This window comes from Hylobates moloch, unplaced genomic scaffold (genome assembly GCF_009828535.3).
Source record: "Hylobates moloch isolate HMO894 unplaced genomic scaffold, HMol_V3 SCAFFOLD_3, whole genome shotgun sequence".
NCBI lineage: Eukaryota > Metazoa > Chordata > Mammalia > Primates > Hylobatidae > Hylobates > Hylobates moloch.
In genome coordinates, this window is record NW_026652278.1 from 71,507,427 (window position 1) to 71,531,906 (window position 24,480).

Consider the following 24,480-nt stretch of genomic DNA (forward strand, 5'->3'; position numbering starts at 1 on the left):
AATCATCAAAAATAATTAGGACCAGGGACAGTATTATCCCACTGTCCCACTAGGGAAACCCCATCCCTAGCAAATGTGGTTTGGGGCAGAAGCGGGCAACATCAGATGCACAGTCCCTCACTCACCAGGATGACTTTCTCTATCTCCTTGGGCGCACACCAGTGAAACATCCCAGTAGAGTCATACTTCTTCACATTGGAGTCCATGTTGTCAATCTGATCATTGCCAGGAATTAACAAGGGGTCATGCCTGGGGAGAAAAGGACAGGAAAACCTAAGTGGAAAATGTGATAAATTATAAATGGAAAGTGCCCCCTGAATTACATCTCAGAGGATATGAAAGATGCAGAGGAAGTGGTTGTCACTGAAGGCCATTATTCTGCTTACAGAATCCATCCTTTGAGAGACAACTGCCCCAAACCACCACCCCGCATCTGGAAGTGCAGCTGACCTTTGTCAGGGAGGATTTCTGCCTTTCCTCAGCAACTCTTTTCCTAAATGGTCTTCCTAACATTTTGTGGATTCAGCCTCCCTTTTTAAGGCTACCTCACTCCTCTTCCTCTCATTTTACCAGCTATTCGATCTCCCCAATACGCATGCACGCGCGCGCACACACACACACACACACACACACACACACACACACACACACACACCCCAAAGGGTTGCTATTAGCCTCGGCAATGAAGAGGAAGGAATAGGAATAGAGCCTCATGCTGACTGACTGGCATGAGGATGGAAAGCCAATTACTCGCTCCTTCTGACTACAACTTCTGACGTGATGCTCTTCGCAGTAAAAGCTTTAACAGGCTGCACTTTAAATATTTTAGCAATTTGCCCAATCAGATTTTGCTCTCCCTGGCTGAAGCCTTTAAAGATTCAGCAGCATGTCACTTCAGAGCAGATTGACTACCAAATGCCCATATCTGGAATACATGATTTCAATACTAAACAACACCCTCTCTCCTTGCCTTGACAACTGTATATGCACTAACCATCCAATGATGCTCCCCGCCACCTTCACCTCCCAACTGCTGCATTCCTTAGATGAGAGCCTCAAGCTCAGATGCATCTTAATAAACTTGTTTCAAATTCTCAGGGCAACATTCACCCTCTATTGCCTTGTTTATTGGTGGAAAAGGAAGATGCTTCCATAAAGGCCTCCCGTATAGTGGGCTGGCAGAGCCTCACTGACAACCTTAAGAACTGCAATGGAATCAGGCAGGTCTAACAAGCTTATAGCACAATAAATAAGCTCCTGCACCTTGAATCATAGTCAATGTCCATGCTTTTATCCCTGATAGTGATTCAGCACCCCAGGTTTGGGAAGTCATTGTTCCTTCCTGCAAAACTGGCCATATAATTAGGACATTGTCCCGGCTATACTTAACCATTCTTGCAATGAAGCTATCTTTTCTGAGTAATATTGTCAACACAAGACAGAAAACATACATAGGGTCAAATTCCATAAATTTATTGTAAAGTGATTTTACCTTTGGAATTCTATATTTCAACATCAGAGGGTGACTTTTTTTTTTTTTTTTTTTTGAGACAGAGTCTCGCTCTGCATAGGGTGACTTTTATTTAGTTTTTACTATTTGTCCCTCTGAAATGTCTCTGATACTTCCCACTTATATGTCAAGAGTACAGAGTGGGAGAGCAATCTCTCTTCCATGGCCCAAAAACCTAGGACTAAGCTTTTGAATAACTACCATGACCCTCCAATATGCTCACCACTCCCACATAAGGTGAGAAAACTTTCTCACTGCATTTATGCATGCCTGAGAATTTGCTTTTAGACTACACCAAATGACAAATACTATGTGAAGCAAACTTGCAAAGTTATCTTCAACGAACATGCTAGACTACTACAGGAATATCTGTCATATCTGATCTTAAAAGAAGAACAATCCCACTCCGAGTAGTAGCATCTCAGTGACTGGATTGTTGAGAGGTCTTTAGGTATGTAAACCACCAGGCCATCTTCCAAATACTGAACTTAGTCAAAGATGTTAAGATAAAAAAGCTGATAAGAACTATTTACAGATCAGGGTGAGAGCAAATTTTGAGGGATGTTTTTGTCCTTGAAGAGTCTTTAATAGTTGCATAGATATCTACTAATACTATCTGGAATAGGTAGGTAGACAAAAGCCATCATGGAGGTTTGAGAAAATGAACAAAATGAACTCTTTCCAGCCCTTGAAGAACATATTTCAGTTGCAAGAGGATATTAGTGGACTTGCCCTGAAGATATAGAGACAGGTTCAAATTCCCTTGCCCTGTTTACTGGTTGGAGAGAAAGTATTACCTCAGGATGACCTGAGACCTGCGCCCAGTGCATTTAGGATTTAAAAGATACTCAGAACTATGTTCCCATAACATCAGCAAGCAAGCAAATGAAACAGCAAGCTGGCAGAAAACAAACACTTTTAGAAAATATGTGCCTTGGGGAAGAGGAGATACATTTTGGTTTGATATATTTGATCCTTTCTGGGAAGGAGTCAGACGTTGGTAACAGTGGCCTACAACTTTCATCCAGAAAAGAAATAAGCAAGTCTGATGATCAATCGCCCTTCAAGAAAAAGAAAAAAGACAGCTAATGTCAAGCTTCATTAACTGGGGTAGAGGTTTCTAGAAACCAGGCATAATTTGACACTGGAGCTACAAGCCATGATTTGCACTGGAACATCCAGAGGCATCCAGGAAGTCTTAGAGGTATGCCACGCTACACTCTACTCCCCACACATCTCTCAGCCTGGCCTGGACCATTTAAATATAAACAATATAGGATTTCCTCCAAAGAGACTGACCTGGGGAACATCAAAAACCTCCCGGAACAAAGACATTACCCTCTCTGACCGCATGGTACCTGGAATTCTAACTTTAGTTTATTGAATCAGTAAAGCAACCAATAAGCAGTAAAGCAACCAATTGAATCAGTAAAGCAACCAATAAGAATCCCCTATTCTGAGCATGGAATGGAGGCTATAGTAATGATTAAGATAAAGTCCCTAGTCAAAGAGAGGTCCACAAGATAGCAGGAGAAAAAAAAAATACACACCAATAGTTCAATAGTTATGGTACCTTGTGGCAAGTGTTACAGCAAAGCACAAGGTGATATGAGAATACCAAGAAAAAAGCTGTTTATATCCTGGTATTTGGGTAGCATTAAGGAAGGTTTTGCAAAGAAAGTAGCATTTGGGCCAGGCGCGGTGGCTCACACCTGTAATCCCAGCACTTTGGGAGGCCGAGGCGGGTGGATCATGAGGTCAGGAGATCGTGTCCATCCTGGCTAACACAGTGAAACCCCGTCTCTAATAAAAATACAAAAAAATTAGCCAGGCGTGGTGACGGGCGCCTGTAGTACCAGCTACTCTACTCGGGAGGCTGAGGCAGGAGAATGGGGTGAACCCAGGAGGCGGAGCTTGCAGTGAGCCGAGATCATGCCACTGCATTCCAGCCTGGGCAACAGAGCGAGACTCCGTCTCAAAAAAAAAAAAAAAAAAAAAAAAGTAGCATTTGATCTGAACCATGAGAAATGAAGAGGAATCTCAGCATGTTGCAGTGTTGATCCACTAATAGCCAGTAGGACCCACTCAGAGAATTGAGGCCCAAATGAAAAGGGCCAAATAATGGCACCTAAAACCATGGCTGAAGATGCCAGATACCATACCACCCAACCTAAGGTACAGAAGACTCAGACCAGGCCTTCCAGCTGTCTCCAGATGTGCAATGACAGTCAAGTAGAAGATGGATTAAACTGATTGAGTATGACTGATTGACAGCAGACTAAGAATGATGCATGGAGATTTAGAGAGAACAAAAATCATGTTTCCAAAAAAGGAAGAGTGTTAAAAAAATTGAAAGTAATTCAAAAATGAAATGAGTTGTTGCCCAAGACAGTGGGCTTTCTATCATTGAGACATTCCAGAAGAGCAAGGGATACAGTGAGGATACGCATATAAAGGTTGGGCGAGCCTAGAAGATCCTGAAGGTTTGAAGTACTGTGCTGTCATTGGAGAAAGACACAGCTAGAAGAATTTTGAAAGTACTGGACCATTGTTGGATATCAGAAGGCTGGAGAGCCCTGAGTAGGTGAAGAAAGGCTGCTAGAATGAAGATGAGAGGTAAGCAGCTTGGGAGAGGGATTAATTTATGGCTCTAGTAAGGGCCAGCACTGTTACGCACTCATCGGATTTCACAGTCTGGGAGTAGGCTGGGAACACAATTCGTTCCAGCAACAACAGAGTCTGTAACTGTTTCTGGCCAGACAGTATAAATTTCTTTACCATGGCTGTTCTTGTAGTAATTTCAAGTGCCTTAGGCTGGCTTATGCTGCAGAGAGATCTCTGGAACAGGTGGAGAGTGGACAGTCAGTTGTCCACAGAGACTAACTCAAAGTTTCTAAAGCTTCTATTACTAGAAGAAAGTCCAAGCATTTGCCATTGAGCACACCAATCAACACTGCTGTGATCCAGGGAGCCCCAGAGGAATTGGGCAGTTTGTTGTATGGAAAGGAGGGTCATGAGAAATCTCCCTGAACAAGGGATCCCAACATCTCCAGTTTGCAAGGTGATAGAGACCCACTTCCAAAGCCTCTCCCACAACTTCTCAAAGACCAGTTAGTTGAAATCAATGACCAGGATTAGATATTGTCTTTCACATCATAATGACATTACCTAAGTCTTCCACTCACAAAGTAATTTTCGATTTCCCTAAAAGGCACCATAATTAATTCAAGGCTCACTTGTCACTTGCGACTTAGCCAATGTACATGCCCTATTTTAGGGTAATAGAAACTCTATGATGTGAGGTATATCTGCTGTTTCATTTTTGTAGGCTGAACTGTGTTCTCCCCCCAAATTTTTATGGGAAGTCTTAATCCCCAGTACCTCAGAATGTGACTGTATTTTGAAATATGGTCTTTAAAGAAGTAATTAAGTTAAAATTGGGTCATTGGGGTAAGTTCTGATCCAACAGGACTGGTGTCCTTAAAAGAAGAGGAAATTTGGGCCAGCTTTTCCACAGGAGGGAAGATCATGTGAAGACAGAGGGAAAAGACAGAGATCTGCAAGCCAAGAAGAGAGGCCTGGAACAGATCCTTCCCTCAGTACCCTTGGGAGGAACCAACCCTCCCAGACTTTCATCTCAGACTTCTAGCCACCAGAACTCTGAGAAGCTCTGTTGTTTAAGACATTGGGTCTGTGATACTTGATTACAGCATTCCTAGAAAATTAACACAATAGTCCACCTTGAAGAAAAACAGGCACAATATATCAGATATCCCTCAGCTGAAGGCCCCCGGCTGCCGTTCTTGAATCTTAAGTTTTTCTTGTCCATTTAAGTGGGGTGGGGGAAGCATCCTGCCATTATTTCAGGAATACATAGACATACATATGTAATACCCAGTGTCTCCTCTAAAGGTTTTGGGCCAACATCCCTCCCCTCTCCAACCACCTTCTCTACCCCACCACCAACATACAGGCATGTTAGATCTGCTCTGCCAGAGTGGTAACTTCTCTCTGTCTTTAACTTAGACATGCATTTGAGGATCAATGCCAATGACGGCCCAGCTTAAAGCAAAGAGGAAGCCTGAACACTAGCCAGCTAATTTGAGCAGTCTGACTTATAGAGTCCATCTCCAAATGGAGTGTTCAGGGGTTGATACCACTAAGGGCAGGAAACCACCTATTTCCTTAGTGACAGTATACCATAGTGGTTAAGCGCCCTGGCTCCAGAGCCAAAATGTCTGTCTTCAAGGCTTGGCTCACCTATTACTTGCTAAGTTGTACATTGCCTTAGTTTCTTCATCTGTAAAATGGGAATGTTAATCATTAGCATTATTCAATGGATTCCATTTGAGGATTACATGAGTAAAGATATTTTATGCCCTGAATATAGCATCTGACCTAGAGCATGTCCTCAAGAAGTGTTAACTAGTCTTATGATTATCATCCTTTATACTTTGCTTAGGACCCACTCATGTATTACTAGCTCTGATTATGGTGAAAGGAGGCAGGAAAGGGAGAGCAGTTCAATAATAAAGATATAGAGCTACTGCTATTATTTCTACTACTGCTACTACTGTTACTACTACTATTGCTGCTACTAGTACTATTACCATTGTTGTTACTATGATGAATAGCTGCCATGAGTCCAACCCTTCCAAATGTTGATGCACTAAAACTTTTACCTACATTTTATGATTTGCTACTCACAAGAACACCTGTAGGTAATTTCTGTTATTATCGAGTTCTGTGTATACATGGGAAACAGAATAGATAAGTAACATGCTCAGGTGGCACAGCCAGTGAGAGGAGAGGCAAAGCCTTAACAAAAAGGTCTACTTGGCTGAAGGCCAGTGCTGCTGGGTGCCCACCTCATACCCTTCCACTTTAAGGAGGCAGCCATATCTTGTTCATTCTCCATCAAAACACCCCAAGTTGCAGTGCTCTAAGCAGCCAAGAAAGGGAAACCAGCATCGCAGGCATTTACAAAATGCACCACTTATGTGAGTGATTAGTAGAAATTCACCCCATAACCCTTGCATCTCAGTTCACCCTCCAATATCCACAGCTAGAAATTCAGTGTGCCTAAAGTCTAATAAGGAATACAGGCATGGCCAAGTACGGTGGCTCATGCCTGTAATTTCAGCACTTTGGAGGGCTGAGGTGGGCAGATCACCTGAGCTCAGGAGTTTGAGACAGGTCTAGGCAACATGGTAAAACCCCATCTCTACAAAAAATATAAAAATTAGCCAGGTAGATGGTGCACGCCTGCAGTCCCAGGTACTCAGGAGGCTGAGGCATGAGAATCGCTTGAACCCAGGAGGTTGAGGCTGCCAGTGAGCCGAGATCACACTATTGCACTCCAGCCCAGCAATGCAGCCAGACTGTGTCTAAAAAAAAAAAAAAAAAAAAGAACATAGGCATACCTCATTTTATTCAACTTTGCTGTATTGCACTTTGCAGATATTATGGCTTTTTTGTTTTACAAATTGAAGGTTTATTTTTCCATTGCTAGAGCACAGGCAGAGTAGATTTCACATAATTCTTAAGGCCTATGGGATTTTCAGAATGGTAAATGAGCTTTGACTTCAACTTAAAGTCACCAGCTGCATTAGTTCCAACAAGAATCAGCCTGTCCTTTGAAGCTTTGAAGTCAGGCATGTACATCTGTTTACAGCATGATATACTGAATATTTTAATCCTGCTGTTGGGACCTACTGCTCAGAGAAAAAGATTTCTTTCAAGATGTTACTGCTCACTGATAATGCACCCAATTATTCCAGAGCTCTGATGGAGATGTATAACATGAATGTTATTTCCATACCTGCTAGAACAACAACCATTCTGTAGCCCATGGATCAAGGGGTAATTTTGATTTTCAAGACTTATTCCTTAAGAAATATATTTAATAAGCTATCACTGCCATAGTGATTCCTTCGATGAATCTGGGCAAAACAAATTGAAAACCTTCTGAAAAAGAATCGCCACTCTAGATGCTAATAAGAATATTAGTGATTCATGGGAGGAGGTCAAAATATCAACAGGAGTTTGGAAGAAGTGAATTCCAACCCTCATGGATGACTTTGAGGGCTTTAAGACTTCAGTGGAGGAAGTAACAGCAGATGTGGTGGAAAAAGTAAGAGAAATAGAATTAGAAGTGGAGCCTGAACATGTGACTGAATTGCTGCAAACTCATGATCAAACTTGAACATATGAGGAGCTGCTTCTTATGGGTTAGCAAAGAAAGTGGTCTCTTGAGATGGAAGCTACTCCTGGTGAAGATTCTGTGAGCACTGTTGAAATGACAACAAAGGATTTAGAACAGTACATAAACTTAGTTGATGAAGCAGCGGCAGAGTATGAAAGGATTGACTCCAATTTTGAAAGAAGTTCTACTCTGGGTAAAATGCTATCCAACAGCATCACATGCTACAGAGAAATCTTTTGTCAAAGGAAGAGTCAGTCGATGCAGCAATCTTCATTGTTGTCTTATTTTAAGAAATTGTCGCAGCCACCACAATCTTCAGCTACCACCTCCCTGATCAGACAGCAGCCATCAACACTGAGGCAAGATCCTCTCCCAGAAAGAAGATTAAAACTCACTGATGACTCAGATGATTACTAGCATTTTTTAGGAGTAAATTATTTTAATGAAGGTATGTACATACTTAATAGACTACAGAAGAGTGTAAACCTAACTTTTATATGCACTAGAAAACAAAAAAAATGTGTGTTACTTGCTTTATTGCGATATTCACTTTGTTGTGGTGGTCTGGAACTGAGCCTGTAATATCTCTGAGGTGTGTCTGCAAAAGATCTTTGTTTTGAGGATTTGCAGAGCAAGAAATGCCACTTGGCATCAATTAATCTCAGGAAGTGAACTAAATGCCCTGCTACAACAGAAACAGAAAAAGCTCGCCTTGAAGACAACAACCTAAAGCAAAACCACAAATCCCTTTTCTAGCAAGCCTGCTCTGAGGAAGCTGATATCATATTTTAAAGTGCACAATTTCCCTTACAGGCAAAGACAGCAAATCCCAGTTCCTTCTGTGGCACTGGGTTCAACGCTGGACTTCAGAAATTTACATTAAAGTACAAATAACCAGCCAGACACACACAAATGTTATGAAAAAGGAAAGTTACAAAATGGCTAGAAAATTGCATTCTTTTCTCTGCTTGATTTTCAAGGCCTCGTGTCTTATCACACGATAAGGCCTTTTCTGTCATTATGAGCATCCCATCCAAATTAAGCACATCCTACAGTGGTCTCCCTGGGAGATGAGTGGCTTGATTAAAAGGAGGTGAATTTCTCATCTCCCCACAGACCTTTTATCTGAGCTGCAAATACTGACTTTATTGAGCATCTATTATGTAAGGCACCGTGACGGGGCTAACAAGACATTTCTCAGGCTTCAGAGTTTGGCTCAAGTGTTCCTCAAAAAGCCATCATCCTGAACAGCCAGAGAGACTGAAGTTACTTTCCCTTCCTAGGAACTTCTAGAGATGCTCCTTCGGTGACAATAATTTCCATGTCTGTTTTATCCATTAGATGGTGAACTATTTAGGGGCAGGGATCTATTTTGCTCTTCCATGTATTTCCAGAATCCAGCAGAGGATGCAATCAAACTAACAAAAGGTACTGATGAATCATCTCTAGTCCCCAAGCACTCTTCAGGCAGTCAACAGAGACTCAGCAACCTTTCATGGAGATCCAAAACATGTGCAGTGAGAACCCATTTACCTTTGATATCTTGCAGCAATTTGTTTTTGAACAATCAGGGTTCTTGCATCATTTTCATTTACAGGGACTGTGTATGAATTAGGACACAGAGCATTTGCTATAAAAAGGGCATTGTGATGTGAAGGACAACCCGAAATTATGTCTCTAACCAGTCAAGGCTGCCTGAAGTTCGCCTGGAGCCAGCTGCTGTAACTAATCAGCAGGGAGGACTCATGATGTCAACAGTGGTCAGACAGATGTTCTTAATTAAGCAACTATTTGGTTCTCCAGTGCAAAGTCTGAACACTTCTTAGAGATGGGCCCCTATCACTTCAAGCTCCTCTCACTGTTCTGATTCTTCAAAAGAGTGGTTCTCAAACTGTGGCCCAGATCAGCCGCATCAGCATCACCTGGAAGTTTGACAGAAATGCAAATTTCCAATCCCCAGACCAGATCTGCTGAATTAGACTGTGTAGGGCAGTGGCCCAGCAAGCTATATTTTAACAAAGCCCTCCAGGTGATTCTGACACCTGCTAAAGTATAAGAACCACCACTATAAAGTTTTGTCCAGATGGAGAATCTATATGGCTTGAGTAAATCCTACCCAAGTTAACAATTGTCAACAACACACAGATTATGAGGCTGTAGTTCTATTCAGCAAAGCCAGGACTACAGCTAGGCAAGGGAGGTGCCTAGGGTGCAAAACTGAAGGAGGCGCCTCATATTCTGGGTGCCTACTCTGATTCTCTGTGACTCTGTGGAACTCGAGGCATTGTGTCAACACTTGATTCTTGATGGGGATTTACTGACTAGATGCTGCACTAATGACTCTCTCTTGCTGACTTCTCTTCCCATGAGCTAATCAGCAAATAAATTTAAACAAGCAAATTAAATACTAGTCCTCGCAAAGTGCAATACTTACAATTCAGTGTTCTACCCTTCTTTAACAACATGGTATCTAGTCGCTAAGACCTTGAGCACAATGTTCAAGAATATCAGACCACACAGGTGTGTCTCAGCCTGTGTCAGACACAGAAGGCTGGATTAGGTCTTAGGTGGTCTCTTCAAAAGGGCTCATAGTTGGGTGTTCAGCACCATAAGTGGTTCCAACTGGATCTGCCTCATTCTTGGGTGCCTTGGCTCCTGGGTGATTACTATTTCCTGATACTTCTTGAGGATTTGCAGAGCAAATCCTGGCTCCTGCCTTAACTCATCCTTCAACAGGGCTTCCACTCTCCTGATAACGATCATCACCCCGAGACACCACTGCTCAGCACTCTCTCCCCATCTCCCACTTGATGGCCATCCCTGGAGCCCCACTGACAAAACTCTCAGGTCAGGCTCTAGCCACCCTGGCAGAACTAGGGTCCTTTTCAATTTCTCTGCATCTATCTACTTGCATTATTTTCCCTGCTGCCACCTAAGATGTCATCTCGTGTTAGGCAGCCAGCATTCTCAGAAGAAGGAAATTGTTGCCTTTATGTTTGGGAGACAGCCTGGGAGAACCAACATGTTCATCAGTCCTAGAGGAGGTTGTACAAGATGCTCTTGACACAAGAAGGCAAGGTCATGACCATCTGCTGAGCATGAACTTGTCCAGGGACCTGTGTGGTCCACCCAAGCCTCAGTACCATGACACCAACTATTTATTTCTTCTCCAGTCCTGGGGGACGCCTGTCATATGCTATCAGTTTGTGCATTAAGAGGTGAATTTACTTAGCTAAGCTGTCCCTGCCTTCCTTCTTTCTTTTACCCAGTGGAAGGAATTGTGAGGGTGACTTGGCTCAGGCTTTTTGCCATTTTCTATAACTAAAATCTTCCATGCTAGCAGGCTGTGATGTGGGAAGTCCTAACAAAATGACCCCATGAAAGGTTTGAGTCAAAAGAGAGGTGATGAGACTTAACAAGTAGATGAGTTTATTTCACTTAATGACCAGGAGATGCCCAAGAGGATAATCTGTTTTCCTCAAATCATATTTTGCCTCCCATTCAGGAAACTAATGTCTAATATTTTCTGGGTCTCCTGACATGAAACTCTCCTCAAAATGTTCAATTTCTCTGTTCTGGGTGTTGTCAACTATCCTTGCCAGCCCGGCTGGGTGCTATCTGTGTAAACTGTCCACCTGATACATCCTACATAAATCCTGACTTTCACTGAAGTTTTCATTGAAAGTTCGTAGGGTTAGTAAGGCCCCCAGATTAAGAACTCTTGACCTAGCTATTTAGAGACAAAGTCTGTGTCCCCCAGGACTTTACAAATGAGGAAAGATGTAGCTATCCTTACAAGGCACCACCCCACTAAGTAGGGAGAATTGGGCAACGGGTGCTTGATGATTTTAGAGGAAAACTAGGATGATTTTAGAGGAAAACTCTAGGTCTCAGGACTGATGTCAAGAATTATGTGTGTCCTTGGGAAAACTATGTATCCCAGTCCTGGTCTATTATTCTACAGCAAACCCTGAATGGCTTAGCACCCAAATGGCCTTGGCAGAGGCTGGGGTTGAGTGGGCCTTCTATTTCACACCACTGTGCTTATGTAGTATGTGTCTCAGAAATCTCCTGATGGAGGACTCCCAACCCTTCTCTCTGCTGCCACCAGTGATTCTCCCAAAACACAAGTTAGGTTACCGCCTCCTCAAAAATGTTCAGGGGTTCCCCAGTGCCTATGACAAGCAAAGCCTTCATGACTGGGTGCCAGGATACTCTTACATTCTCCACTCCATCTAGGCCACTCCAAAGACCCCTGGCTATAGCCACACCCAGGCATTTACTGTGGTCTGAGCACTGTCCCTATGTCCTCCATCATCCTAATTAGGGAAAACTTACCTAGATTTACCAGACTTTACATCTCTGTGCCTCAACATACTCACCTGTAAAATGGGGGCAAGAGTAATATCTACTCATAGAGGTGTAGTTAGGACTCAGTGAGTCACAGGCATCCAGTGTCAGAATGATGCCTGGCATCTGGTAAACCTAGACAGGTAATATTATTAGTTGAGCATTCTCCTCATGGTATGGAACTAGGTTCAATAAGACCTCCTCCTAAACCAGGCTCAGCCTCCCAAACCAGAAGTAATGACAGCTCTTTCTGTTCTCACAGCCCATGCTAGTGGAACCTCCAACTTGTTCTTACCCACTTCAGTGCTTTTATGTGCTTGTCTTCTCCTCTGTTAAACTATGAGCATTTTGAAGGCAGGGATCTAGTCTAATCCATTAGACTGTGTGGAAGTTCTTTAAGGGATCTAAAGTCATTTGGATGCTAGACTTTAGATCCCTTAAAGAACTTCCAGGACAACTTGCACATAGTAGGCTCTCGCTGAATATTTGCTGGATGGGAGTTAATCTGAGAAAAAGATTAAAAGCAGGCAGCCGAAGTGCACAGACTTTTTGGATTCCACGTGAGGATTCAATGTGAGAACCCAGGTGTTTACTCCATACCACCTGCCCATTGGAGAAATCTCATCAACAAAAAAGCATTTGTACATGCAACTTTGTGGAGGTGGCTCTGGAATAAACTGAATGTGATTGTAACCAGGGATCCTGAATGGAGATTTCAGGAATCCATTAATCTACTTCAACTGTGGTCAAAAGGGGATCCAGTGTACTTTTTATTTTTTCCTAGAAAAACTTCCTAGAGAGATTTCATTGAAGGTTCATAGGGTTGGTAAGGCCCCCAAATTAAGAACTCTTGACTTAGCTATTTAGAGACAAAATTTGTGCCCCACTAGGACTTTACAAATGAGGAAAGATGTAGCTATCCTTACAAGGCACCACCCCATAAGTAGGGAGAATTGGACAACGTGTGCTTGATGATTTTAGAGGAAAACTAGGTGAGGCTCCTTCAATAATTCCACATTAAGAGACCGGCAAGGAAGGGAAATAACAGGCAGAGGGAGCCGGGGACTTGGAAGCCTCCATGGTTCACACCTCCTCGGCAGGTGTGGAGCCAAATTTATCCATCATTACAAGTGTGTCCTCGGCCTGGGGCCCAGACACTCGCCATTCAGCTCTATCTGGACGTGAGGGTTGTTTTCTGTTGAGGTGACTCAAAAACATACTACCTCAGGATCCAGACATACAAAACAAGGCTGTTCACCTAATGATCGTGCAGAGTTAAGTGACACTTAAACACTAGGGTAAGCCTGATACAAGAACAAAGGGGAGGAAAAGACCATTAGTGCACAGTCCCCATTGCATCTCCTGCTGGCAGATGATTTGGAAGGAGCCTTCACGCAGGAGTCTGTTTTATTTGCAGACGCCACAGTGGTAAATTAAAGCCCATCCTAGCCCATTCTGGGCTCTCCAGTTCCTCTTGGAGCTATTCCTACCACTGCCCATAGGCCACTAAAACCTGCCCGCATTCAGAATGATTGATTCTGCTCAAACTGCAAGCCACAAACTGATGTCGCAAAATCCACTTCAAATAAGTCATTAGCTTCCTTTATGGATTTTTCAGGTCATGAGGAATAGGACCTGAAAGTCCCATTTACTGGAGAGTAGAAAGGAGGTGTTTGAAGAGGCAGGGGCAACTGGAAAAGCCACGGGGAGCTGGGGGAGCCCTTGTGTTCTGCCAATCAACAAAAGGGGTTTAGCAAAAATGGACCCATGACTTCATTGCCAGTGCCAGATACTCAAATGTAAAACAAAGGGCCCTGGGGTCTTTCCGTAAACTGGAAGTCAAGGGAAATGGAGAGAGGGCTCAGCAGGGGCCCATCTTTGCTCCCAGGTCAGATGGAGAATGTGGAGCACCTGGGACATAGAAAGACATGGTAAGGGAGGAGTGTCTAAGACTTTCTCACTTGTCATGGGATGGCCCATTCCACCTAGGCTGAGAAGGGAGACCATGGTGGGCTGGTAGGATAAGACATCCCAGTGACAGGAACTGAGGACTTTGCAGCAGCCCAAAGGCAACCAACATGAGAAGCCCGGTTTCTGTAGCTTGGCAAGTTTCCACTCACCACCTGACCCACGTTTAGCAATTCTGATGTACCATGAAGCAGACAGCTCCAGCCCAGGATGACCGCCTCCCTCAGCCCCTCTCCGGCAACGAATGAAAGCAAGATCCACTTTGAAAATTCTCCCCCATCATGCAAACTGACATAGGCATGCTTTTCAAAAACCCACAGCCAATCTGTTGATCATTACTTATTTACAAAGGCCTTCGGGCAGAAAGTCCTGTAAAAACCATACTTGATACGATATACACTAGCATTTTCTGCTTGTGGAAAAAAAGTCCCCCCAAGGCTACCTCAAACCATCATTTTCTATTGCACATAAAATGTAGCATGTAACACTAAAGTATTTAATATATATGGTATAATATATCTACAGGAAAGGCATTTGTGTAGAAGTATGTTACCCTGGATTTGGTAATTTGATGTTTTGCTGAAGGCTACGACTTAAAAAAGCCTCCACCTCATACAGAAGACCTGTCATCTTGGTACCCAAGAGCCAACAGAATAAAGAAGTACCCTTAAGCAGCAAAACTTTGACACAGCTTTGAAGCATATGAAAACAGTATAACTCCTCAGAATTATTATTACTCAAGATCAAAGAAATGAGCCATACTTTACATAGCAAACAGGGACAGGGAATTTGGCTCCAAAGGTTTCAGATTTTTCAGACTTCTCTTTATTTATTTATTTGCTTCTCTAAATTTAGGCACAGGAAAGTGGCTGGGCTTTTCTCTACTTTAAATGGGAATAACTATTAGAATTAGATAAGGCGATTATCTAAAGGTGAGTAAATAGGAAATGAATGCTAGCATGACAACTGGCATCATAAAAACGAAAAGCTTGGCAGTTGGCACATTTTATTCCTCCTCATAAACTGTAAACAAGCATGTAAATCAGCCAAACCCAAGGAAGGCTGGGTGAACGGGAAGGCAGAGAACTTTTAAGGAAACATTTAACAGGAATAGATGGTGATATGGAAAAGGAGTTGGGCGGGGTGGGTCTTCCACGGAAACCCTGTGTCCTCAACCACATGAAGAAAGACTGCCCTTGCCTATTTTCCGGAAAAGTAGACGTGGAGGGCCAGGGACATGCAAATGTTATTGAAGATGGGGAGTGGAAATCACCACTATTGTATTTCAAAAATCAAAGCCAGTGGCCATGAAAAGACAAAAGTAATGTCGAGATGGCAGGCATTTCCAGAGCAGCAACCACGTAGGGTGAGCAGTGCAAATCTGAAATCACTCCTGTTTCATTTGGGTGGTAGAGAGTCAGGATGTCGGAGGAAAAAAATGCTGGGATTGGCAGATGAATTGAAGACAAAAAGGGGAGATAAAAGACTGATAGGCCAAGAAGAAGAAACTGCAGAACGCTGTTGAAATTTGACTTCACTTGCTATTTACCAGAGGAAGCCATAGTCAAGAAAGAAGTGAGGGAGAAAGAGAGAGAAGGAGGAAGGGAGGGAGGGAGGGGGGAAGAAGGGAAAAAGGGAGGGAGGGAGGGAGGGAAGGAAGGAAGGAAGGAAGGAAGGAAGCGAACATGTACATGCACGCTGTATTTCATAATTAATATTGCTTTTAGCCTGAGCAGAACTGGATTACTTTTGAACTTTGCTTTGGCAAGTCAACAGATTATTAGACTTTTTTTTATCAGTCAAAATCAATTAACAGAAATTTGATTTCAATCGACAGGATAAAAGGAAGGTAATCTTCAGGTTCATTTTTGATTGTGATGATACATCTCACATATGGCCTTAAGTACAGAAAACAGTCCTCGGAGGGACTCCAGCAGAAAGAGACTGCCGCAGGCAAACTAACCACATGAGTTCCTCTGATTGGTTACCGCCGTCATTAGTGCCACTGCTGTTTAGGAACTACACACAGACAGGACATGGTGACAGCTAAGACTTTAAAGCCTATGTATTTTTCAAACAGCTTTTCAAACTGTTTTTCATGACAGAATTTTCTCAGCTCTATCATTAACTGCTGACAAGCTGACAGAATAAATACTCCAGCCTTTAAGAAGCCATCTAACGATCTCGCTCCCCTCCCCCACCCAGGGCTTGCTGGGGAGGGGAGACTCTGGGCCTGGCAGGGTGAGGAGGGGGCGAGGGGAGGAAGAGAAGGGCTAAGAGGGAAACCGTGGGCAACCAGCCCCTCTCCTTACCTCATCAGCTTAGGCGAGGTGTTGGGTGAGTTCCGCATGCCTCCATTCCGTTGCTTTTTTTTTGGTGATAGCGTTGACGGCTGCTCATCTTCAACTGGAAATACAGGCAGCTCATGAGATTATGAACAGTTTGAGGGCAGACTGTGCAATACAGGCAAAATATCAAAGGACACACACTCAAGGCTCAGTCACTCACTAGGAATTCATGGCTGTCTTTTAGGACCCAATGACAAAGACCAAATGTGTTAGTCAAAGAGGCTGGCTTAGAGAAGGTGAAGGCATCACCTCTTTACACTCCAGCCTTTGGACGTGTACTTTAAACAGACTAAAACAGTTTGTAAACACCCTGCCATGAGAAAAAAAAAAAAAGAGATCATGATTTATCTGTTTACCAAAAAAAAAAACTTATCATTATTCTTAGAGTTAATTTTGGTTACTTTGCTTTGCCCAGTAATCGAGTGCGTTTTGTTGTAACCAAAATCAGAAATAAAGTTGTATTTGAAATGTCAGCATAACTGCCAGCCTGCTGCTTCTCCAGATGAACCAACTTAGTTGGTTCCTAATCCCTGCATACCAGAGAAAGAGCGTTGAAAAGAGGCAAGGATTCAAGGCCTTGACAGCCAATGTTTCAATCAGATCAGGGCACATTGGTGCATACTGGCTCAAGAATCCCCAGCCCAACTCAGCTCTTATCCCTCCAACTGCCAGGAGGGAGGGCTTGTGGGGCTGTGCCAATGGGGTCCTTTTTTAACCCATGAAGACAGGAGCACCGGGGCTGGTGAGGTTGGAGGAGAGCCCCGGAATGAAGGAGGAGGTTGCCATTGAATGAAATCTCTGATGATGCGGCAGCGGGGCAGGGATGGAGGGCAGCACAGGGGATTGGAAACCAAAAGCTGTTTTCCAAATGTCTAAACCACACAGATTGCTAAGCAATGTGAAGCTTCACTTAGAAACACCACAGCACACTCTACTGCTCTTGCCCAAAGACACCCACTAATAAGCTTTGCAGATGTATTAGCCTGCATCATGCTTCTTTTTAAGAGAACTGCTTGATAATTAGCAGATGCAAACCCAGCCTGTCACCCGAGGGCATCAGCGGCAAAATTCTAGTCCTCCTCTCCCCACCCCCACAATTCAGGCTAAAGCTGTAATGTCAAGAAGGAAAAATAGGATCTTCGGATTCTTATAGTTGACTGCAACACAGACTAGGAGGAAACCACCCTGAAACTCAGAATGCACAGCAGTTACCTTAAAGCTAAGAAGAGAAATATTAGCAGTGATGACATCAAAAGAGACTTGATATATGTTAATGGTGTAGGAGTCTTAGATGGGGGAGAAAGTGCCATGTCAGCTACTTGGTATTATCCAGGAAGACCCATATTAGAGCATGCATTATATGGTACTTTCCTGAAAATGCTAAATAAATTTAGTAGGTTATGATACATGGCTCCAAAGCTATTTTAATAATCCAACTACCCTCCAAACCTGCTTCAAAGTATTACACATTTTACACTCTCCTATTCTGCTGTCAGTTTGGGCTGGTCTAAACCCTGGCTGACGCAGAAAAAGGGAATGACTGTGGTGTAAGGTGAGAGTGAGACCAGAAGAAATGAAGGCAAGAAAGCACCTGCAAACACCCACAGCTGACCCCCTGTATCACCTGCTTCCGCTGACACCCACCAGGGCCCAAGCTCAGGCTGAGACCGTATCAGTCATTTAGAGCTCCAGGCAGAGACTATGTGGCTGGGATGATATCGCGTCTTATCAGAAATGAGTATCCAAAGCAAATCACACAGAGACTAAACAGCACTTAAAAGATTAAAGGAAATAAATACAAGCCACATAAATGGTATTGAAAAAATCACTTAGAGTTGATATGCATCTCTCGGCAAGCAAACAGGCACCCTGAGCTTGACCTGAATTCATCTTCCTTTCACAGGATAGGGGACTAAGCATCCGAGGCAATAATGTGGTAGAAAGGCAGCGAGGGTGTGTGTGTGTGTGTGTGTGTGTGTGTGTGTGTGTGTGTAGGTATGCTTTCGCACTTTCCCCATCTTAGAATGAAGTAGAAAGTCTTGCACAGACTAGACCTATAAGACAAGGTCATCTTTTAATATGGGCCACTTGCAATTGGTGTATTGCGTTCAGGGTGACCTAGACTGGTTGTGTAGCATGCTGGAGCAAATAACATGTGTGTGTTTGTGTGCGTGCACGTGAGTCACTCTAGTCGGGGTGCAAGTTCTGTTTAAGGTTATAATTCAGTTAGTCTTCTTAAGGTTATAATCCCACATCCAAAGGTCTTTTATCTAACCTCGTCTACCACGGCTAGCGTTTTTCAAGGTCACCAGATGTTACCATGGTTGTGTCCAGTTACACAATGAATCTAGATGAGTTAAGACCTGAACAGCAGTCATCCTCCCTAGCATGCCTGTGGGATTATTTTGCTTAGCATTGGCTTCCCTTTTTGCATTGGGCCTATAACAAATAATCCTCTTTGGTTAAGTGGCCATTATCTTTACACCTTGTTGCTACACTGATCTTCAGATGGGAGAGTTGCAAGTTAATACCTGTTAGCCAGCTCCAGAGAGACACCTCATTCTGGTAGTAAAGTTGTGCCTCTTCTACGCAAAGAAACTATTTATTTTCATTGCAACTCAGAAAGGTCATCCATCATAATCATACTGCATTTAAACTGGGATTTGTTCTCCTAAATGAAACTTGTGTTTAAAGGTTTCCTCCTGCACTCACAGCCTGAAAATGCAGATCTGTTCCCCGAAGAGATGGGGGAAAATGTCTCCAGCTTAAATATATGAACGCTGTGTAATGGAGACCATTACATATGGCTTAGGTCCCTCAAGAGAAGCAGTGATAACTTCTTTCTCATAAGTAGGATATAAACCATATTTAATTATTAGCCTTATATGGATTCTATCAATTTCTGCATATTTAAAGAAAGCAGATCTAGGAAAACTTTTAGTTAAGCTATAAAATATAATTTTCATTTCATGGCTTCTGTGACTACATGAGAGGAATAAAAATGGAATTAAAAAGGAGACTTAAATTTACTCACTTTCATGAAAGACAAATGTGTTGAAGTAAGGGGCCACTACCTCATGACGATGCACATTTCCAAGCTCTTATTTAACCTACATTTTGGCTAATTACAATACACCTCAGTCTCTGGCATTTTCACTTGCCTTCATGCTGCGGAAGCCACATGAAGATATGATCCTTTAAAGAAACCTGACTTCTTTAGAACACAAACAAGTTCAGGAATCTAATGTGGAATTTTTATAGGAGCTGAACTCCATCCAGTCTCCAAGTACTCATAAAATTCAAGGGCTTGTTTTTGCACATCCCTAAGTATAACACTTAATGTGCAGTTGTAACTTCCCAGCGCTCCCTTGTCTAATAGGCACTGAATCTAACAGTTTTACAGTTTGGGAAGACTCAGTGCTAGAAAAATGTCAGGCAAGTCTAATGAGGCTTCAGATCCCCCGGTTTGCGCTAGAGTTTAATTTAAAGTTACAATGATGTTTTAACATGTTTGCTTACACTTGACTAAAGAGGATTCGTTATTTCAATGACATAACCTCCAGACAATGTTCTGGGAATTGATTTAAGATGTGGTGGTAATTCCAACAGCCTTAATGCAGAGTTGAACATCTGTAACAACATTTTACTCGACTTTTCATCAGCATTCTGTTTTCAAGCAAAAGCAAGCAATGTCTTCCAGAAACACTGGCCAGAACTCTGGGCTTACTTCAAAATGATTACATATTTCACTAGATTTTTAAAAAAAGAAGTATCTTCCTTTATCAGCCTTGCCAGATTGCAAACACCATGTCAGGGTTTACCAAGCCTCTTTATGGTCCTTGGAGTGAAATGGGGCAATGATTGCAACTCCCAGCCTTCCCTAATTCAGTCTAATGCCTGCATAGGATGGACCTGATGCTCAGCTCTAGCCTGGGGCACATTCCCTCTGCCCTGTTTCCCCAGTGAGATGTAAGGGGATGATGCCCTTTAAGATTTAAAGGTGAGTCTGTTGGCTGGAGTTAAAAAACAGTTCGAAGCAAATAAACTCGGAAACATAATAAAAGGCAAACAACTCATAAACATGAGTCAACCGCTATCTCCATTATGTTATTAATCACCACATCTGGAGAAACTCACATCTGTACACACTTAGCAGGTCATTAGTAATGTCATATTCACACTGGAGTCACTCAGAGTAAGAGTCATGCAAAGTGGTTTGAACACAAAGGCATCTAGCTAACAGGGCTTCTGACTAAAGTCTTGCACAGGCTGCCAGTTTGGGGGTGAGGTCGTTTTAATTATTATTAATCGTTTTTTTATGGTTTTCCCTTTTGGTATTTTGCTGCCCAGCAAGCTAAGTGCAAGCTGAAATCCACAGAAGTGCAACGCTCTTCTTCAACTGAGCTCAGCATGGTAAAGTAGAATGTTGAGGGGTGCAGGGTAGGTATTAAAAATGGGAATGGATCCCAGTCTTCCTTCACCTGGCTCGGTCACAAGCCGAGAATTGGGAGTTTCCTTCTTGAACTCAAATGGGTCTTTGGAATAGCGTGATCTAGCTGCAACCTTGACTGCCAAACAATAAGGAGAAAAGAAAATAGAAATTAATCCTTAGTGAAATTTCTTTTAGAAAAGGTTCAAACAATTTTAACATTGAATAGCTTTGAATCAAACTGGAAGTTTCTCCCTCACAGCTGAATTGCCATTTTTTTCCCTTTCTTTTACCCTGATGACTTCCTGCAATTCTGTTTTGCTGTTTTATTGTCATCTGTATCAGTAGGGATAATACTTCGGAAATTCAGAAGACAATCTTCTTGGTATAATTTCCAAAAATATACAGAGTTCCCCGTCACCCCACAACATGTACAGACACCGAAAACTCAGTTTAGCAGCAGGATCAGACCCACTCTTTACTGAAGTCTGCTAAAATAAATTCTACTGGATAATCATTATATTCTGAGTCATCAATCCTTGGTGATAAACTTTTGCTGTCTGTCTCGAACTGCTGGCTTGGTCAGCCCACTTAGTTGCAGTATCAGTGCCTAACATTAAATGCCATGAGTTTGCCACTCCTCAGGAAGACAGATCCACGGCATTTCCTTTGGCCGTCAGCGACACCAATGAAAAGTGGGTGTTTCAAACGTTGTTTTACTAAAATGAAGGGTAGGGAGTGATGGTAAAATTCCTGGAATTTTACAACAGTCGTGTTGCAAAATGTAATTCACCACGGACAAAACTCCCAAGCTGACCTAAGCTCTCTTTGATATGACTGTTTAAGACTTTCACCAGAAAGTTTGCGCAAGTTAACTCTCAAAGTCTTATGGCATGGCCACAAGAGTGCAATCTTTGGATTGGAGGATGGAATGGTGCCTGGCTGTTTCTCACACGAACCAGACTGGTGAGAGGGTGTGGTTATTTCCTTAAGCGATGATGGGGAAACAACCACAAAAATAATAATACATGCCAGCTGAACAACCCATACTGTGAATTTGGTAGTATGATTGCTGTAAAGGAGCACTTGACTGCTGTTTCAGGATGAATCCCACAGTGGGGAATGCCATGTGTCCATCAACAAGGCTGAGCTGTTAAGCACAGCTAGGATCAGGTAAGCCAGGCAATGGAGCCAAGTTCTACACCCAGAGAGTAGTGGGCAGTATCAGGGTGCAGGGGAGTTAAAGTGGGTGATGCCCTTGGAATGAGAGTTTCTTGCCTGACAACCTTGGAATAGCACATATCACCAAGAAGTTTGATAAGCACTGCCGTATTCTTCATGAAAATCAACTATAAATCTATTTTTTGAAAGATCATGGCTAATTTTTTTTTTTTCTGAGACAAGGTCTTTGTTGCCCAGGCTGGTGTGCAGTGGCCTTATCTTAGTTCACTGCAACCTCTGACATCACGGCTAACATTAATCCACAGATTAGGAAAAGAAGAAAGATGCTGCCCCTTAAAAGCAACCCCAACGATCATAATATCTCAAACATACACACCTCTCTAAAATTAAACAACCACATTTTCATATACATTATTCCAGCAGGATAATTTCACAACTTCTAGCTAGGAAATGGGAAATACATTTACTTGGAAACCTAATGGGTATCAGTTTTTTAAAAATCTATCGTTATGCAGAATAAGAATTTTAAAAAGTGCCTAAGTGACCTGTACTGCCCTAGGACAGGCATAGGGAGTGCCCACCCCATGGTAGGCTGCCAGGGCAGGGAAGGGAGGCTTGTTGGAGCTTTTGCACTTCTGGCTTTTGTGGAGCTAATAGGAAAATGGGGAGGGAGACTTTAAGGAACAATAGGTTATGTAGAAGTTAATCACAGGGTATATTTCTGGCTCTATTCACTGCCTAGGAAACCTGAATTGTGTAAGTTTGAGTCCATCAACACAGAGTAATGAAAGAATTCAGCTCCTACATGGGAGAGAGAAAAAAATACTACATAAATATATTAACAGAATTCACATGACCTGGAATGCAGTGTTCTCTACAAAATACTGCGGGCCTAATGGATCCTCTAGAATCCAATTGGGTAAATTAGAGGTGCCCATGCTACCCATGCCATAGGCCCTCAACCTCAATCTCAAATTATGTTCTGTATGCATCCTGAGAGGAACTCAGCATGTACCAAAGCCCCCCATATCTAGAATCACAGCTCATATATCTTCACTGTAGACTTGACCTGTTAGAATCATTGCCCAACACTCTGCCCTGCTCAGTATTCAGTAGAAAATCCTTTTGGAATTTTCTGGTTGCCTTTAGCCCTTTTCTTTTTCCCTGGAATAGACTCTCTATTACCTCAAGGGCAAAGAAAAGTCTCAAGCAAAGATCACTAGGTATTAGTTTCTTAGAGATGAGACACGGAGATGAACAATGGAATTCTAAGAGGAAATGCACAATTGAAAAGAGAAATTCAAGAACATCCCCGAATTTTTGCTATGGGGTTTGGAGAATGGGAAGGTACTAGGAGATGGGAGATAATTTTTACTTTACATCCAACTGGGAGGGGTGGGGAATGCATAGAAGTCCCATACAAACAGCCTCTCCCAACTTTCCTTTCCTTCTCTCCCTACTCCCTACTCCTGACACCAAAAGCCAACTTTTGGCTTTGTGGCAGAAGTTAAATCTGACTCCTTTAGGTTGCCCTAGCACTTGCAGTCAAGGTTTGTGAGGGACAACTTTTAGAGTAGGGATGAAACCTGCCATATCCTGGGCACCAACAGCTGCTTCCTTCTCATCTTTCTCAAGTTCAAGGGTCAGCAAACTGTAGCCTGCCACTTGTTTTTGTACATCACATGAGCTAAGAGTGTGTTTACATTTTGAAGTCATTGGGGAAAAAAAAAATCTAAGAATAATAATATTTTGTAACCCACTAAAATGATATGAAATTTGGTGGCTATAAATAAAATTTTATCAGACCATAGCCAGTTGTGGCTGCTTCCACCTCTAACGACAAAGTTGAGGACTTGCCATAGAGACCACATGGGTTGCAAAGACTAAGATATTAACTCGCTGACCTTTGACAGAGAAAGTTTGCTGACCCCTGCAGTAGTTTAATCTTCTCACATTTCCCTTGCTTTCCAGTCTCCACAAAGAACAATGTTCTTCCCAACCTGCCAAGACAACCAAATAACAAAAGAAATACCCATGGAACCCACCTGAAGTGCACAGATCTGGGGACATTGGGAGGAACAGAGGTAGTTTAGTGACTCTACTGTCCCTACCACCCAACCTGCTATTAGCCCTGCTGGTCCACTTGTGTTTGAGGTCATGAATCAGGTGAGTTTCACATTTTCCAACTCAAGCTAAGTTAGATTCATCCATCCAGCACTTTGGAAAGCAAGGCGAACCACATCTACCGTGAGCAATTCCTCGAAGCTGTCAGCGTGTGCTGCCAGTCCACCCTGCGAGAGCCCCGTACAAGACAACAGATTAACCATTAGACTAGATATGTTGAAAATATACAGCTTCAACCTTTCCCCAGCTAGCTCAGAGCGATATATAGATGATTATTTCAACCGTCAGCTGCCGCATAGATTTAAACCCCTGCACAATAACTCCTGGATTCATCTGCCCCTTGTCAAACTTGCACAGCTTTAGT

General features: G+C 42.7%; 1 protein-coding gene and 1 long non-coding RNA gene across 31 annotated transcripts in view; one reads left to right on the forward strand and one right to left on the reverse strand.

Moving 5' to 3' along the window:
* Positions 1–24,480, reverse strand: part of KCNMA1 (potassium calcium-activated channel subfamily M alpha 1) — a 775,685-nt gene that overhangs the window by 88,369 nt on the left and 662,836 nt on the right. For 21 of the 30 annotated variants that reach the window (XM_032140900.2, XM_058436411.1, XM_032140879.2 and 18 more), the window contains 2 exons: positions 16,346–16,439; positions 126–249 (listed from right to left, as the gene is read on the reverse strand). In XM_032140900.2, coding sequence (XP_031996791.1) covers positions 126–249; positions 16,346–16,439 — 218 coding nt within the window. Of the gene's footprint in view, positions 1–125; positions 250–16,345; positions 16,440–20,862; positions 20,950–24,480 lie in introns of those variants that run through there. The other 9 variants (XM_032140851.2, XM_032140842.2, XM_032140930.2 and 6 more) reach the window with 2 other exon arrangements.
* The window catches only part of LOC116460178 (uncharacterized), a 96,736-nt gene that overhangs the window by 69,582 nt on the left and 2,674 nt on the right, over positions 1–24,480 (forward strand). Inside the window, exon 3 of the long non-coding RNA XR_004245736.2 lies at positions 23,964–24,158. This is a non-coding gene — a long non-coding RNA (uncharacterized LOC116460178). The remainder of the gene's footprint in view (positions 1–23,963; positions 24,159–24,480) is intronic.